Raw genomic sequence first — 15,000 nt, forward strand, 5'->3', positions numbered from 1 at the left:
CACACACACACAAACACACACACAAGCACTTACACACACACACACACACACACTCACTTTCACACATTTCTGACCCCAAACAGAAACAGAACCACCTTAACTGTCAGCAGTCCTGCACACACACACACACACACACACACACACACACGCACGCGCACACACACACACACATACACACACACTCACATACACACAAACACACTCACATACACACCAGTCCTACTTCTTAATGAGCACGTCAGCTTTTGTGGAGAACCTTATGCCGCTTATCGGTCATGAGAGAGTGGATGTGTTTGTTAAAGTCAGAAAGTAAGTGTGAAAACTAGAGGTCTGCAGGACTGAACCGCAAGGTCATGCTTTCGTCAAAGGAAATGTAATTGCTATCAAATTCATAAAATCTAAATTTCGAAATGAACATTTCTGAGGAATGCAACAAACAACGCAGCAAGTTCAGCTTCTGGCCCTCATGTGAGCGATAAGCACTGATGTTTCAGATATCATTATTCTTCTGTTGATCAGCTTCTGGCCTTCATGGGAGCACCCTTGCTAAAGATGATTGAAAAAGCTTATTTAAAAATGCACTTTATCCATTAATATCTTATCGTCACCTTCCTAAAATAATTACCTAAGTCATTTTTTGACAAAAATGATCGCCTACCTCCTCAGTTGAACAGATCATGTGATTCTACCCCTGTAGTATAATGGCCTATGCCAAGAGTGTGACCAAGGCAGTTTTATTTTGCCTAAGTCAAAAGACAATATGACTAGGCAATTTTACAAACTTTTCAAGATTTATTGTTGACAGAGTTAAAGTTTTAAAATTGCTTAAGTCACAAAGGCATGTTCAAAAAATTGCTGAAGTCCTTTATTCCTCTTGTGTTACATAACTGACATACATTGTTATTTTTTATGTCAAAAGTCATCTTTTGTCATAACCTTTTTGAGTGAAATTATCAATAAATATCATATATTCAATTTTCAAGTTTTTTGTGTTTTTCTGAAAAACCTGAAAAAATTACGTAGGCAATTTAGGGTGACGCAGTGGCGTATCTAGCCCTATTTTGGGGGGGCTGGAGACCCCCCAAAAGTTTCCTTAGCCCCCCCCAAAACAAAAATATATTTTTTTTTGATTTTGAGATTGTCAAATTCACACCTATCAACCGATTTAACTTATTTGTTTAATTTTTAGAGTTAGAAATAAAGTAGCACAGGAATCCCGCCTGTTTGAGACTGTGGTGTCAAGCGCACGGCTCTGTTTGGTCGTGAGTGAGCAAGCCTTGCAAGCGTCCAGACAGACGTGACAACGTCTAGTAAATAGACTGGGGCGACTGTTCAAAAATGTCTTATGGGGGACCATGCCCCCAAACCCCCCTAGTTTTGCTGGGTCACAGGAATAATATTAGGTTTTATCTAGGGGCTTAGCCCCCCCAAAAGTGGGAACCTAAATTCGCCCCTGGGGTGACGATATTGAAAATATAAAAGAATGATAAGCTTAGTCTGAGAATAAAGCAACCATTAATACAAAAATACATTTTAAAAACACAATCACATATGCCACAATTTTTTTTGTCATAACCATCCCAGTTCCCCTGACCTTCATCGCCCCCACACACGCACGCACGCACAAGAAGACAGAGCACAAAAAAGGGCCCATTGCTGGGCTGAAGATATTGACAGAGATGCATTGGTCAGAATATCCCTTCCGCTGTATGCTCATGAGGTCTTATAAGGAATTACAAGAGAAGACTCACAATACTAAATGCACACAATACTAAATGAAGAGGTGCCAATAATTACAAAACACATTTTTCAGAATAACCTTTATTTAGTTTTTTTTCTTGTGGTAATGGGCTAGATGAAATTTGCTGAGTAAAGACAACATCTGATAAACAGTTTTTCATCAGGTTTTTTTCATTAATATTAAATAACACTCCTCAAGGGCACTGTAAGAGATTTGTACAAGAATACAGTATATGCACGAGACAGTGTGACAATCTTAGACTTAGACCTCTTCACAGTCAACTCAGACTGTCATTAAGAGACTAAAGACACAAAGTCATTGAGAACTACCTTCAGAGAAGGATGCCAGATGGAGTAAGTGTCCACTGCACCTACTCACTCACTGACTGACGGAAGACTTAATATCTTTCAGCATATTTCTCATTTAATCGGTACACCCTAGTAGTCCACACTGAGACATCATAATCTAGTCAACACTGCAGGGAAAGGCCTAATATTACAGCATTACACAGGTTTCACATCTTTAGAAGATTATAGTATCTCAGATCAGAAACACATTACAGGTGTCACATCTTTAGAAGATTATAGTATCTCAGATCAGAAACACAGTCTCCTGTTCTCCTCCTCTGGTTGGGATGAGGTAGTCTTAGGGGTTTGGTTCCTTGTCTTCTTCCTCTTCTTCCTCTGAACTGTCCTGTATTGACATTTTAACCCATCAGAAAACAATCAAGAAACACAGACCAAAATACAGGCGTGATGAAACTAGAGGAGGATAAATACCTTAGAGCATTGACAGAGGCCTGGGCTTCCGGGCATTCCTGTGCGTCCCTGTAAAACACAACACCAGTGTTAAGGCACATGTAGCACCTATAGCACTGGGCTGAGTGGACACACACACACCAGTGTTAAGGCACATGTAGCACCTATGGCACTGGGCTGAGTGGACACACACACACCAGTGTTAAGGCACATGTAGCACCTATGGCACTGGGCTGAGTGGACACACACACCTGTGTTAAGGCACATGTAGCACCTATGGCACTGGGGGGCTGAGCGGACACACACACCTGTGTTAAGGCACATGGAGCACCTATGGCACTGGGGGGCTGAGTGGATACACACACCTGTGTTAAGGCACATGTAGCACCTATGGCACTGGGGGGCTGAGTGGACACACACACCTGTGTTAAGGCACATGTAGCACCTATGGCACTGGGGGGCTGAGTGGATACACACACCTGTGTTAAGGCACATGGAGCACCTATGGCACTGGGCTGAGTGGACACACACACCTGTGGTAACCCAGTGTTACGCAGAAACCCAGTGTTAAGAAAGAAATGAAATATACAGAATACGCAGATAAAGTAAAATAAATAAGTGTTAAGAAAGAAATTATATATACAGAATACGCAGATGAAGTAAAAGAAATAACTCTGAAAAGCTGCTGTATGGTCTGTAGCACCTATAGCACTGGGCTGAGTGGACACACACACTCGACCGTCGGTTTATAGGACATTTGAGTAAAACACACTTAACAGAGTTTTAGAGTTGTGTATGAGTGAGTGTGGATATGTGTTGTGTAATGTGTTGAGTGTTTATTCAAATCTATCTACACAAGTTAAGTATGAGTTTTATCCTATTAAATAGTTGGTTGAACTGGTTCTATAAATCACAGGCGTGGTTAGATCTGGTTAGATCTGGTTAGATTTGGTTAGATCTGGTTAGATTGCCGGGGCTCATATATATGTACACTGGAGAGCGCAGTGCCGGGGCTCATATATATGTACACTGGAGAGCGCAGTGCCGAGGCTCATATATATGTACACTGGAGAGCGCAGTGTGAAAAGCGACATGACCGGTCCAGCAGAAAGCGCACATCATGTCTTATCATTCTACTCCCATACTGTACGTCTAACGGAATGTGTAGTGAACCTCCATGTGCATGGCCTCCCAAACCCCCACTGACCCCTCAACCCTGACCCCTGAACCCTGACACCTTAACCCTGACCCCTCAACCCTGATTTACATGTCCACTTACAATTGGTCCAGGGAAGCCAGTAGGTCCAGTAGGTCCAGGAAGCCCGCGTGCTCCCTATACAAGACAGCATTATACAAAGACAGCATTATACAAAGACAGCATTATACAAAGACAGTATTATACAAAGAATGACTCTGTTCACTTAAAGGCACAGTCTGTGATTCTGGCAAAAGGTTGATGATATTTGAGCCAAACAGCCAAATGACACCCCTTCCTTCCATGCTCCAGAAGCAACGTGTTGATTGGCTGGAATGATGACTGGCTTGATCCAATCCACTTTTAGTTTGTTTCCATTCAGCGTCAGAACGGTGTTCCAAACTGGTGTCATTTTTAGCGTGCACACAAAAGAACGGACAGCTAGACGCCTGTGCAGCAATTTGCTGAGTTTGACAAAGAGTGTACTGGATTAGAATGGCAGACTATGCCTTTAAATGAACCCAGGCATACAACAGATAGTTTGTTTATAATCTGCACATCTGTAGATAATCTATTTGGCACCATCCAAATAAAGTGTGACCAATTATATTGCTGTTGTCGTGTGCACAGCATAGCCGTACATAAATTACAGCATATTATGTTCATAATAATGTCAACAAGTCTAATAATAATTAGAAAATTAATGAATTAATGAAATGAAATGCTAAGACACATTTTAAGCTGTGGTTTGTGGTGCTGTCATGGACATGTACTCACAGGTGGGCCGGGGAAGCCTGGCATTCCACAAACACGCTAAGACAAGGGAGAGAGAAGGGGGAATCAGCCAACACAACACACAGGACAGGCAGGTGGAGAAAAGCTGTGAGTGCGAGAGAGAATGTGTTAAAGTGGCATTATGTAGGAATTGTACTTCAGTGTTAGGGTTAGGATTAGCAGTTTTACCTTAAAATAACAGCTTTAAAAAAATTGGGGTGCTACAATGACGTTTAATATGGAGAATCGCCTCCCTGCCATTGCCATACCAGGGTCAGTAGGCATATTACTGCGTTATGTAGGTTTGCCTGAAGCCGCCCGGTTAGCCTACTACTACTACTTGCTTTGTCTTGTATTGCACTTGCTTGATGTTTGACTGTGTTAGGAAAGTTGTTGACTCACTAGTTTATCATAGTGTCAAAGTAAGCAAATTTGAAGAGGTTTCGCTAGGTTTAGCCGCTAGCATCTCGTTAGCGATTAGCAATTCCTCCATTGTGCAGCTTTAAGTGTCATTTAATACAATTGGTCAAAAAACTCAATACAGTGTCATCTGACTTTTTTTAAACCATCCTTAACTCTTTCAAGTTAATGGCTTACTATTTAAATGTTAGTCCCCCCAACATTTAAATAGTCAAATTTACTTGTATTTATATTTTTTTAAAGCAAAATGAACTTGTTTAGCCATAGTGTAGTAGCCTAGTCTATTATATGACAGACTATATTTTTTGACGATGACGGTGTCTTTTCAAGCAACGTCCAAACAACGGATTTCTGCTGTCAACATCCCCCCTCTTGTTTGCCAAAGACTCTAACTGAAAACTGAGTGCCAGCGAGAGCTAGTGTAAAACTTGAGGTCCTCTGGAGGAGTTATTAACTTGTGTAGGCAATCATTTCACGGAGACAGACGAGTACGGAATTGAAAAGCTTCACTTCTTCAGCGGCCAATCCCCTTTACGCTTATCAACTATTTTTCTCTCTTCTCAACTCCTTCCCGAAAACGTGCTTCACCCCAGACTCCAAACAAAGCAGTATGGGAAATGTAGTCAATAATATCAATGAACAAGCTTGAATGAAACGGACCCGTTTTCAGTTCTTACACTAGCATCACGGGATCCAAATAAAGAAATAGAAGAAGAAGGAAGAATTAGATTATCAAGTACTCAAGCTCGAGAATTTATGAAGCTGCTCTGTGCGAACACACACACACACACACACACATAGAAGCCTGTGATACAAATCATATTGACTAACCTCGGGATCTTGACCTAGAAAACAAAAAAGGGAACATAAACCAAAATAAATGATTATTTTAACAACTTGAATGTACTGGGGGGAAAATAGTAATGAAGCTATTCACTGTTTGAAGAGCTGTTTCACAGTCAGTTTGTGCATTTGAACACGTTCATTTTTATGAGAACGATGAACTGAACGCAACTTTATGACAAATAATGAATTTGAACGGTGAACACGTTCATATTATCTGAGGTCCAGCGCCACTGAGGTCTAGCTAAAACATTACGGAATGTTTTCCTTCTGCTGAGGAAAGACGCTGTCTAAATCGAATGCTTGTACCATGTCGTTGCTCAGTACCTGTAAGGCCATAGTAATTATTTGTTAAATTGCCCAGACAGACCATGTTTCGGTAAATGACCATATTTGGTAATTGCGTTGGTCATGTGACTCCACTTCTCACGGTGCAAAGTTTTGATATCGCTTCACGGCATATTTAGATGGAGTAGCAGTTAACTTCGGGCATATTTTCACATAATTGAACGTTGCACTTTGTTGAAGTTGTGTGCGTCCATGTATACGTGGGTTTGACTTTGTAGCCTACCTTGTCATTATGCGTTTGTTATAGTTTAGCTTTCTCATAATTGTTACGAGCACTGTCACTTAATTGATCTAGCATGATGCACTGTTCGTGAACTCGCTTAGCATAAGCTGCTAATGTACAAATACGAGTGTTACAGGGTTTACCTATGCTAACTTTTGAGCGGTCTTTCATTTAGTGTACATGCCCTTGTTGCCCTGAGATTAAGCCAGTAGTATGTCATTGCTGAAGAGGTAAAATTATTACCCTGTTATTATTATTAGTTCCCTGTATAATTCATTATTTAAATGGTACTACATACTAATAAAAAAAACAATGAAAATGAACTGAACTCTGAACTAGTTCAGAATTTAAATGGTGAACTATGAACGTGAACGATTCATTTTTACTTGTATGAACTGAACTTTGAACTAGTTCATGAGAGGTGTGAACGTGCACAACACTGTTCACAGTATCATAACTCTCTTTGCACCTTTTGATCAATCTCCTCAGGCCACTTAAGAAAATCGGTTTGTAGAAATCATGAATCATTTCAAACATTTACTGTAGGTTTTAGAAACACAGATAGAGAATGTACACTGCAGGGAGACAAAGGTAACAAATACTCCCCCACCCCCACGACCAGCTACCTAATCCACCATCTCTGGGTTGAATTAAAGAACATAGTATGATTGTACTCACGAGTCATTGTTACTGGTAGCGTAGCCAAGATCAGTAGTGCTAACCTGATATGCACAAAGCTGTGCATGTTTGCTTTGTCATACAATTGTACTGGCTGACAGTCAGTTTCACTTCAAACAGCACATCCTTCCTTCTGCTTAGAAAGCCGTCAACTGGAGCTTTACAGTATGTGCTTAACATTTTCAACAGTGGCGAGGAAGGTATTCTAAATGATCATTAATGTTACTAGGTTGCTAAGGGATCAATTAACGATTTACTGTACCATTTTTTCCGTTCTCGCATTTTACCATTAAAGAATAATAGCGATGATGAAACGGCCCACAGTGCCAATCAGTCAGACTCGTATCAGGTACCTAGGAAACTTCAAAAATAGCATGCAACAACTTATATTAACATTGGTTAATACATAGCAATCAATCCTTATGACTAATTGACGCCTAATATATTCTAATTTAGTTTCACAAATTCAGATTCAGAACATTCAAAAGTATAGCCTAATATTTTCTAAATGTGAGCTGGCAATCCAAAGCCTGGAATGCCCCTGGGACCTTAACCTGTTCCAAACACAACAATCCTATCTGGGCTTTTCACAAGGGCAAAATTGCAAGCAATGTATAGCTGCAAACAAATCTGGATTGCTGTGTGAGGACTAGGGCCTTTCACACAGGCACAACACAAAGGTCAGGATGAAAGGAAACGGGGACGGAGCTGGTAAAAGATTCAATTACAGTAGAGCAGCAATGGTCAAATTAAAAGTTTTACAAAAGTTCTTTCCTTCTGACCCAACATTGTTTGTAGTTTCAGTAGTAAAATATTAAAGAAATTAACTACTTGAATCATTATGCAAATATAGATGTAGTTAAAGTACCAGCAAGCTTCTGCAAAATGAAGTTAAACTACTAGTTTAACTGCATGTAGATGAGTACTCCTCAACACTGTCCTCCTGTTTTTAAACTGCTTCACTTGTACATATCAAATGTACATATTTCGCAATACCCATCCTTGGCTTAAATTACAGTACACATTCACTGGCCATGACTTCTCTTTATTTTTCACAATAAATTACAAATCTTCAGCAGCAAACACAGATAAGAGGTTATAAAAAAAAACACATGCCAGCCATTTTCTTGGTTTATAGTAAAACAATCAGTACAAACATTCACATAAATAAACTGAGGTATGCTAGTGTTAGTTCAAGTTCAACAGGGCATGTCGAAACGTTAAGGGTCCTAATAACGCAGACCCAGCAAACTGGAGCAACAGGCAGGCAGAGCCAGGCTAACGGCCTATGGATAACGGCCTTTATCGCTAACGGCCTATGGCTCTCCAGAAAGATTGGAATGGCCACATATACTATCAACCATGATGGCATGAATCCTGATACTTTGGTGGTGGCAGGTTTGAGCCTCGTCCATCACCTGATCATTAACCTGCCCCCATACCACCTTATCCCAGGAATACAAGCCAGAGTCATATGCTGTGGACTGCCTGTCCCAGCGTCTCTCACTTTCACAGTGAGGGATGTTCACAAGCTCTCTGCGTGCCTGAATTCAAGGAAAGCCCTGGGACCTGGGTGTGATCAGTCCGTCTCTGAAAGCCCTGGGACCTGGGTGTGATCAGTCCATCTCTGAAAGCCCTGGGACCTGGGACCTGATTGATTGATTGATGATTGATTGATTTATTGATTGAATGAATGATTGATTGACCTGGGTGTAATCAGTCCGTCTCTGAATGCAGAGTGCCAGCCTTTTTAAAAACATCAAATCCCGAAGGATTCATCCTGTCTTTCCTCTGACCAATCACAGACCCCCTTCTTCTTGAGCCTCTACAGTCTGCCTACAGAACCTACCGCTCTGTGGACGATGCTGTCCTCAGCTTCCTGCTGAGTGTGGATTATCTGCTGCAGGTGGATACAGTTGCAGGTGGATGATGTGGATCATCTGCTGCAGGTGGATTATCTGCTACAGGTGCAGGTGGATGATGTGGATTATCTGCTGCATGTGGATTATCTGCTACAGGTGCAGGTGGATGATGTGGATTATCTGATACAGTTGCAGGTAGATGATGTGGATTATCTGATGCAGGTGGATACAGCTGCAGGTGGATGATGTGGATTATCTGATACACCTGCAGGTGGATGATGTGGATTATCTGTACCTTCCGTACACCAATGACTGTACCACCAGGCGATGACTCTGCGGCCCACTCTAGTCTATCCTAAATCTGGCAGTAAGCAAGGGAGGACAGCAATCCCTGCTAGGAAAATTATATTTCAAAGCTGAACATTTGTATGTAATTGTCAGCTTTTAAAACTGTTGTTGATGTGCAATAGCTGTTTTAAGAACATTTCTTCCCATTAGATATAATTTGCAATTTAAGAAAGTGATATAAGATGATTGCTGGTGTGGCAGTAAGGGTATATAATGCATGAACACAGAAACACACAGAAGCACACAGAAACACAACCTTAGTACTGACAAGTGGTGGCCCAGAAAAGCTTACTGGACAACAGTAACCACAGCTGGTGGTAAACGCTGTTCTGTGGGCTTTGTAACCGTTATTTGCCTCAAAGTGATATACTGTGTTTAGAAAACATCTAGGCCACAGTACGAGTTAGGGCATGTAAGTATGGGGCATGTGAAGACATAACGGCCATGTTAAGAAAAGGCCCACAATGCAATAGGAATGGTTTTATTCCACAAACTGCCGACATGGAATAAACATGGGGCTTGAGTAGAAGAAGCCTGGTGTGGGTGTGTTACTGCCAGGCCCCAAACTAAGGGATTGTGTTTCTTTACAGGTAGACTAGACCCAGTCAAGTAGCATTTAGTCTTAGTCTTTGGGTGTGGTATCAGCATGTGCTAAAAAGATATTCAAACTCACTAGCAGTGTGATTCTTTATTAAATATACAATGACAACACAGGTGTTTCTTCCCTATAATGCATTGGTTCTGTAGAATATGGTTGTTGTGAAGCTCAGTGTGTGGTTCCATGAGAAGTAGAAAAAAAAATAAATTTCACTCATGGAAAAATTACATACAGTCAAGCCCAGCACACATCTAATATCAGAATTTAAAACACTACTCTATTAGAAACACTACTCTATTAGAAACACTACTCTATTAGAAACCTCAGCAAATCATGTCCTTCATAAATTCCCATTTGGTCAATTCCTGTGACTTCATTTCCTGAACAACAAGAGAGAGAAAATGCAGATTTTGTATTTGATTTGAAAGATGTAATGTAGTCATGATGACTTGACGATCCACGAAGAGTTGCCTGCTAAAACAATGGCTTTTGTCTCCATCTAGTGGGCAGATATGGAGTATGCAAGTCGGGTGGTGAGCCGTTCTTTACCTGGGCAGGGTGTCTACATTTGGTTCTCTGAAAAAGAAAAGAAAAAACATTTACCACAAATACCCATGAAGACAATTTGTATTTCATAAATACATTGTTCGTCATTAAACACAATATTTGATATCAGATGACTTTGGGTACTTTGCTCATAGAGCCTTTAGATTTATGCTGGAGTTAACTCTTCCTTTAAAAAAGGAAAAAAAGCCCCCAAATGATTCATAAGGATCCAGATTTGACCCTTTGAGAAGGCCGTTAGTGTATGAACACTTAGGTGTGTCTATAAAACCCCTCACACTCCCCTTCTGTGTGTGTCTTGATTGACACATGGCCAAGGGAGCCTCTGTGCGGATGTTGTGCGTTGCCATGGTGACTCACTGCTGGGCCATGATGAGTGGGATGCTGTCGGGCTGGTATGCCCGCTGCATGGCTGGCACCCTCTGCCCTGTGCGGGTGCTGAACATGGGTAGGGTGGAGAGGGGCGGGGGCACCCCCTCTCTGGTACCAGCCATGTCACGCAGCTCACTGGTGTTGCCCACGATAGTGTGGTGGTGGTACAGCTGCAGCCTGGAGGAGGAAGAGGAGAGAGAGAGAGAGGAATGAGACAAAGGAGGAGAGGAAGATAGGAAGAGGGAGAGAAAAAGGAAGAGGTGGAGAAAGAGAGGGAGAGAGAGAAAGAGAGAGAAGGAGGAATGAGATAGAGAGAGAGGGAGATAGGGGGAGAGAGAGAGAAGGAGGAATGAGACAAAGGAGGAGAGGAAGATAGGGAGAGGGAGAGTAACTATGGAGTAGGTTTGAGTTGCAAATGGTTGCTGTGATTAGTTTCACTTACTCAGGTGTCATGGCATCCCGCTTGTCACTGTAAGCAGAAAGAAACAACAAAGTAGACGTCAGCATCACTGCAAAATCTCAAACTAGAGCAGTCTCCATATCTCCAGATTAACTCATTCAAAATCTCAAACTAGAGCAGTCTCCATATCTCCAGATTAACAGATTCAAAATCTCAAACTAGAATAGTCTCCCTATCTCCAGATTAACAGATTCAAAATATCAAACTAGAGCAGTCTCCGTATCTCTAGATTAACTCATTCAAAATCTCAAACTAGGGCAGTCTCCCTATCTCCAGATTAACTCATTCAAAATCTCAAACTAGAGCAGTCTCCCTATCTCCAGATGAACTCATTCAAAATCTCAAACTAGAGCAGTCTCCATATCTCCAGATTAACAGATTCAAAATCTCAAACTAGAGCAGTCTCCGTATCTCCAGATTAACTCATTCAAAATCTCAAACTAGAGCAGTCTCCCTATCTCCAGATTAACTCATTCAAAATCTCAAACTAGAGCAGTCTCCCTATCCCCAGATTAACTCATTCAAAGTCTACTATTGGCACAGCAGGTGAGTCAGAATGCCAAAGTTGAGAGGAAGTAGGCTACATTCAGAGAAGATGTGATTGGATGAAAACTTACAGGCCCTCCCTCCTGCAGCACATGACGTAGGACAGAAGGAGGAGCAAGATCAGTGCCAGCGCAAAGGGGAAGATCACTGTGACGATGTAGTCAGGGAAGAAGTCACGGGGAGAGACGTCCTCGGGGGGGTCAAACTCCCCAGCAGGTTCCAGGATACCAGGACCCATAGTAGGGGCGGGTGGAGGAGGGGTCGGCTTTGACAAGTCAATCTGACCAAAGGGGGAGAAAAGGCAGAGAGATGAGGGGATGGATGGATGGATGGATGGATGGAAGGATGGAGGGATGGATGGAGGGATGGAAGGATGGATGGATGGATGGATGGATGGATGGAGGGATGGAAGGATGGATGGATGGAGGGATGGATGGACAGACGAACAGATGGATGGAGCATAGATATAGCTGTGAATATATGGACAGGTGGATAGGTTATGGAGCCATAGATATAGGTGTGAATAGATGGATAGGTGGATAGGTTCTTAACTGCCATAACATAACCCGCACCTCTCCGTTCTTAACTGGCATAACACATCACGCACCTCTCCGTTCTTAACTGCCGTAACACAACGCGCACCTCTCCGTTCCTAACTGGCGTAACACATCACGCACCTCTCCGTTCTTAACTGGCGTAACACATCACGCACCTCTCCGTTCTTAACTGGTGTAACACAACACGCACCTCTCCGTTCCTAACTGGCGTAACACAGCACGCACCTTTCCGTTCTTAACTGGTGTAACACATCACGCACCTCTCCGTTCTTAACTGCCGTAACACATCACGCACCTCTCCGTTCTTAACTGCCGTAACACAACGCGCACCTCTCCGTTCTTAACTGGCGTAACACAACACGCACCTCTCCGTTCTTAACTGGCGTAACACAACACGCACCTCTCCGTTCTTAACTGGCGTAACACATCACGCACCTCTCCTCTGCCTGAATAGTCATGCGTGCGCTTAAAGGTACAGCGTGCACTATCAGTAGTACAGTGTCTACAAATAGATGCCACTAAAATCTACACACTGTACCTTTAAACCATGGATGTGTTTGTGTGTGCGTGTGCGTGTGCGTGTGCGTGCGCGTGCCGTGCGTGTGTGTGTGTTTGTGCATGTGCGTGTGTGTGTGTTTGTGCGCGTGCGTGTGTGTGTGTTTGTGCATGTGCGTGTGTGTGTGTTTGTGCGTGTGCGTGTGCATGTGCGTGTGTGTGCGCGTGCGTGTGTGTGTGCGTGTGTGTGTGTGTGTGAAGCACCCCCTCACCAGGGTGGAGCGGCACCACTCCATGCAGTTGCTGGCCACAGCGCAGTTGCTGCAGTCGGTGGACACCTTCAAGAAGGGCTTGCCTGGGAGCCTGCTCAGGGCCTCACACTCAAGCCCATGCTGTGGGGACAGCGCCCCCTGCAGGCACGGAGAGAAGTAGGCCTCAGAGCCCAGCTTCACGTACACGCTGGGAATAACACACACACACACACAAACACACACAGAGACATAAACAGACATACAAAGACACATTACACTTATATTTGATTACATTTAATTCAATTTTAACAAATGTCTGTCTGAAGATGTTTAGTAATATGGGACACTTTCTTTAAAAATATATGAAAACCAATCAAAAGATGTTTTTTTGGGGGGCATTCATTGATTCATTAGTTAATTCATTAGTGATTATGAGAGGTCCTCTTTCTTACCCCTCAAAATACCCAGGGAGGGGCAGTGGCACCCGGCCACCTTGGTCAAGGGCCGACGTGATGTTGACAAATTCCAGATCGTCCACACCCCACATCTTCTGTACATCCTGCTTTATCTCATACTGAACACTAGAGGGCAGCACTGTCTCAATTTCCCTTCGCGGGAGGAAGAACTCTGCCTGAAAGGGTGTCAGCTTGACTGGAAGAGGATATGAACACACAGTATGGTATGGTACACTGATTCAAATATTACTAAATATAAATTCTGATCTAGGACAAATATTGAAAGGTGATCAATATTTCGGTGTTTTAGGGTATATGTGTGTATGTGTGTGTGTGTGTGTGTGTGTGTGTGTGTCTGTACCTCGTGGAACCACATTGATGATCACAAAGTCCTCAAAGGTTTCCGAAGACTGTCTGTTGATGGCGATTATCTGTGCCAGAAACAGAAAACATTGAGTGGCTCGTCCAACAAACCCGCAAACAGGAAGTTTATTACAAACATTTTTAAACATCCATTTGATTTGACATTATTTGTAGTTGCCCTTTTGGATATTTCACATCTTTATTCAGTGGTGTACTGCTTCAAAATGTATTAAATTAATTAATAATTAAACAAAAGCTGTCTTCCTGCACAGAGAGCTAGAGCACAGAGTCTAGTTTGACAGACATTGATAGACATTGCTGTCCAGGCCGATTGTCCAGCCTTCAAGGTGCATCCTGCCTCATCTCTCTTGAGTTCCATCTCTTGCCTAAAGCACTGAACACTATATCTCTTTTTCACGAGGAGATTTGGCAAACCGTCGCACCATAGGCCTGTGTGTCCTCGTCTCCTCTTCATTAGGTTCAACCCGTCCCTCCTCAGCTGACAAACCTGTATGTGTGTATATGTGTGTATGTGTGTGTGTGTGTGTGTGTGTGTGTGTGTGTGTGTGTGTGTGTGTGTGTGTGTGTGTGTGTATGTTTTTGCCTTGTCTGACAGGCCTGCGTCTCCTCATTTCACACACACGTCTCTCCTACCGTGTGCGATACCCCCAGCAGACCTCAGCAGACGTGTGTGTGTGTGTGTGTGTGTGTGTGTGTGTGTGTGTGTGTGTGTAGCAGACGTACCTCGATGATGTTTTTGCCCTTGTCCTCGTCCATGGGCGTCCCGTACAGGAAGCCGTTGTCATAGGCATGCCTCTGGGTGTAGCGCAGCCACCCCGGGAGGTCGGGGGAGAACTGCTTATTACACTTAAACACTATGGGGTCATTGGGAACCTGCCCTAAACACACACACACACACACACACAGGGGAAGCATTGGGGTTAGGAGTGTGTGTGTGTGTGTTCTCCTTATTACACTTAAACACTGTGGGGTCATTGGGAACCTGCCCTAAACACACACACACACACACACAGGGGAAGCATTGGGGTTAGGAGTGTGTGTGTATGTGTGTTTGTGTGTGTGTGTGTGTGTCCTTATTACACTTAAACACTGTGGGGTCATTGGGAACCTGTGCTAAACACACACACC

At 42.9% G+C, this 15,000-nt stretch overlaps 2 protein-coding genes across 2 annotated transcripts in view; both read right to left on the reverse strand.

Moving 5' to 3' along the window:
* Positions 1-1,845: 1,845 nt before the first annotated feature.
* Positions 1,846-7,048, reverse strand: LOC116222805 (protein HP-25 homolog 2-like). Its single transcript, XM_031577617.2, has 6 exons — positions 6,981-7,048; positions 5,720-5,733; positions 4,472-4,507; positions 3,779-3,832; positions 2,521-2,568; positions 1,846-2,434 (listed from the first exon to the last, which is right to left on the reverse strand). The coding sequence occupies exons 1-6, from the start codon at positions 7,045-7,047 to the stop codon at positions 2,387-2,389; spliced, it is 267 nt and encodes an 88-aa protein (XP_031433477.1). The 5' UTR covers position 7,048; the 3' UTR covers positions 1,846-2,386.
* A 2,632-nt stretch (positions 7,049-9,680) lies between these two features.
* The window catches only part of sgca (sarcoglycan, alpha), a 6,818-nt gene continuing 1,498 nt past the window's right edge, over positions 9,681-15,000 (reverse strand). The window contains exons 3-11 of the mRNA XM_012837690.2: positions 14,596-14,750; positions 13,850-13,919; positions 13,486-13,684; positions 13,055-13,241; positions 11,802-12,010; positions 11,167-11,193; positions 10,713-10,901; positions 10,338-10,364; positions 9,681-10,168 (exon numbers count right to left, since the gene is read on the reverse strand). Coding sequence (XP_012693144.1) covers positions 10,162-10,168; positions 10,338-10,364; positions 10,713-10,901; positions 11,167-11,193; positions 11,802-12,010; positions 13,055-13,241; positions 13,486-13,684; positions 13,850-13,919; positions 14,596-14,750 — 1,070 coding nt within the window. The 3' untranslated portion in view covers positions 9,681-10,161. The remainder of the gene's footprint in view (positions 10,169-10,337; positions 10,365-10,712; positions 10,902-11,166; positions 11,194-11,801; positions 12,011-13,054; positions 13,242-13,485; positions 13,685-13,849; positions 13,920-14,595; positions 14,751-15,000) is intronic.

The sequence above is a fragment of the Clupea harengus genome, chromosome 1 (assembly GCF_900700415.2).
Source record: "Clupea harengus chromosome 1, Ch_v2.0.2, whole genome shotgun sequence".
In the NCBI taxonomy this organism is placed as follows: Eukaryota; Metazoa; Chordata; class Actinopteri; order Clupeiformes; family Clupeidae; genus Clupea; species Clupea harengus.

Coding starts and splice junctions, on each gene's coding strand:
- LOC116222805 (XM_031577617.2), bottom strand. CDS start 7,047: ATGCACAGCTTTGTGCATATCAGGTTAGCACTACTGATCTTGGCTACG. Junction 3,833..4,471: donor CAGGCTTCCCCGGCCCACCT/GTGAGTACATGT, acceptor TGTCTTGTATAG/GGAGCACGCGGGCTTCCTGG. Junction 2,569..3,778: donor CTGGCTTCCCTGGACCAATT/GTAAGTGGACAT, acceptor TGTGTTTTACAG/GGACGCACAGGAATGCCCGG.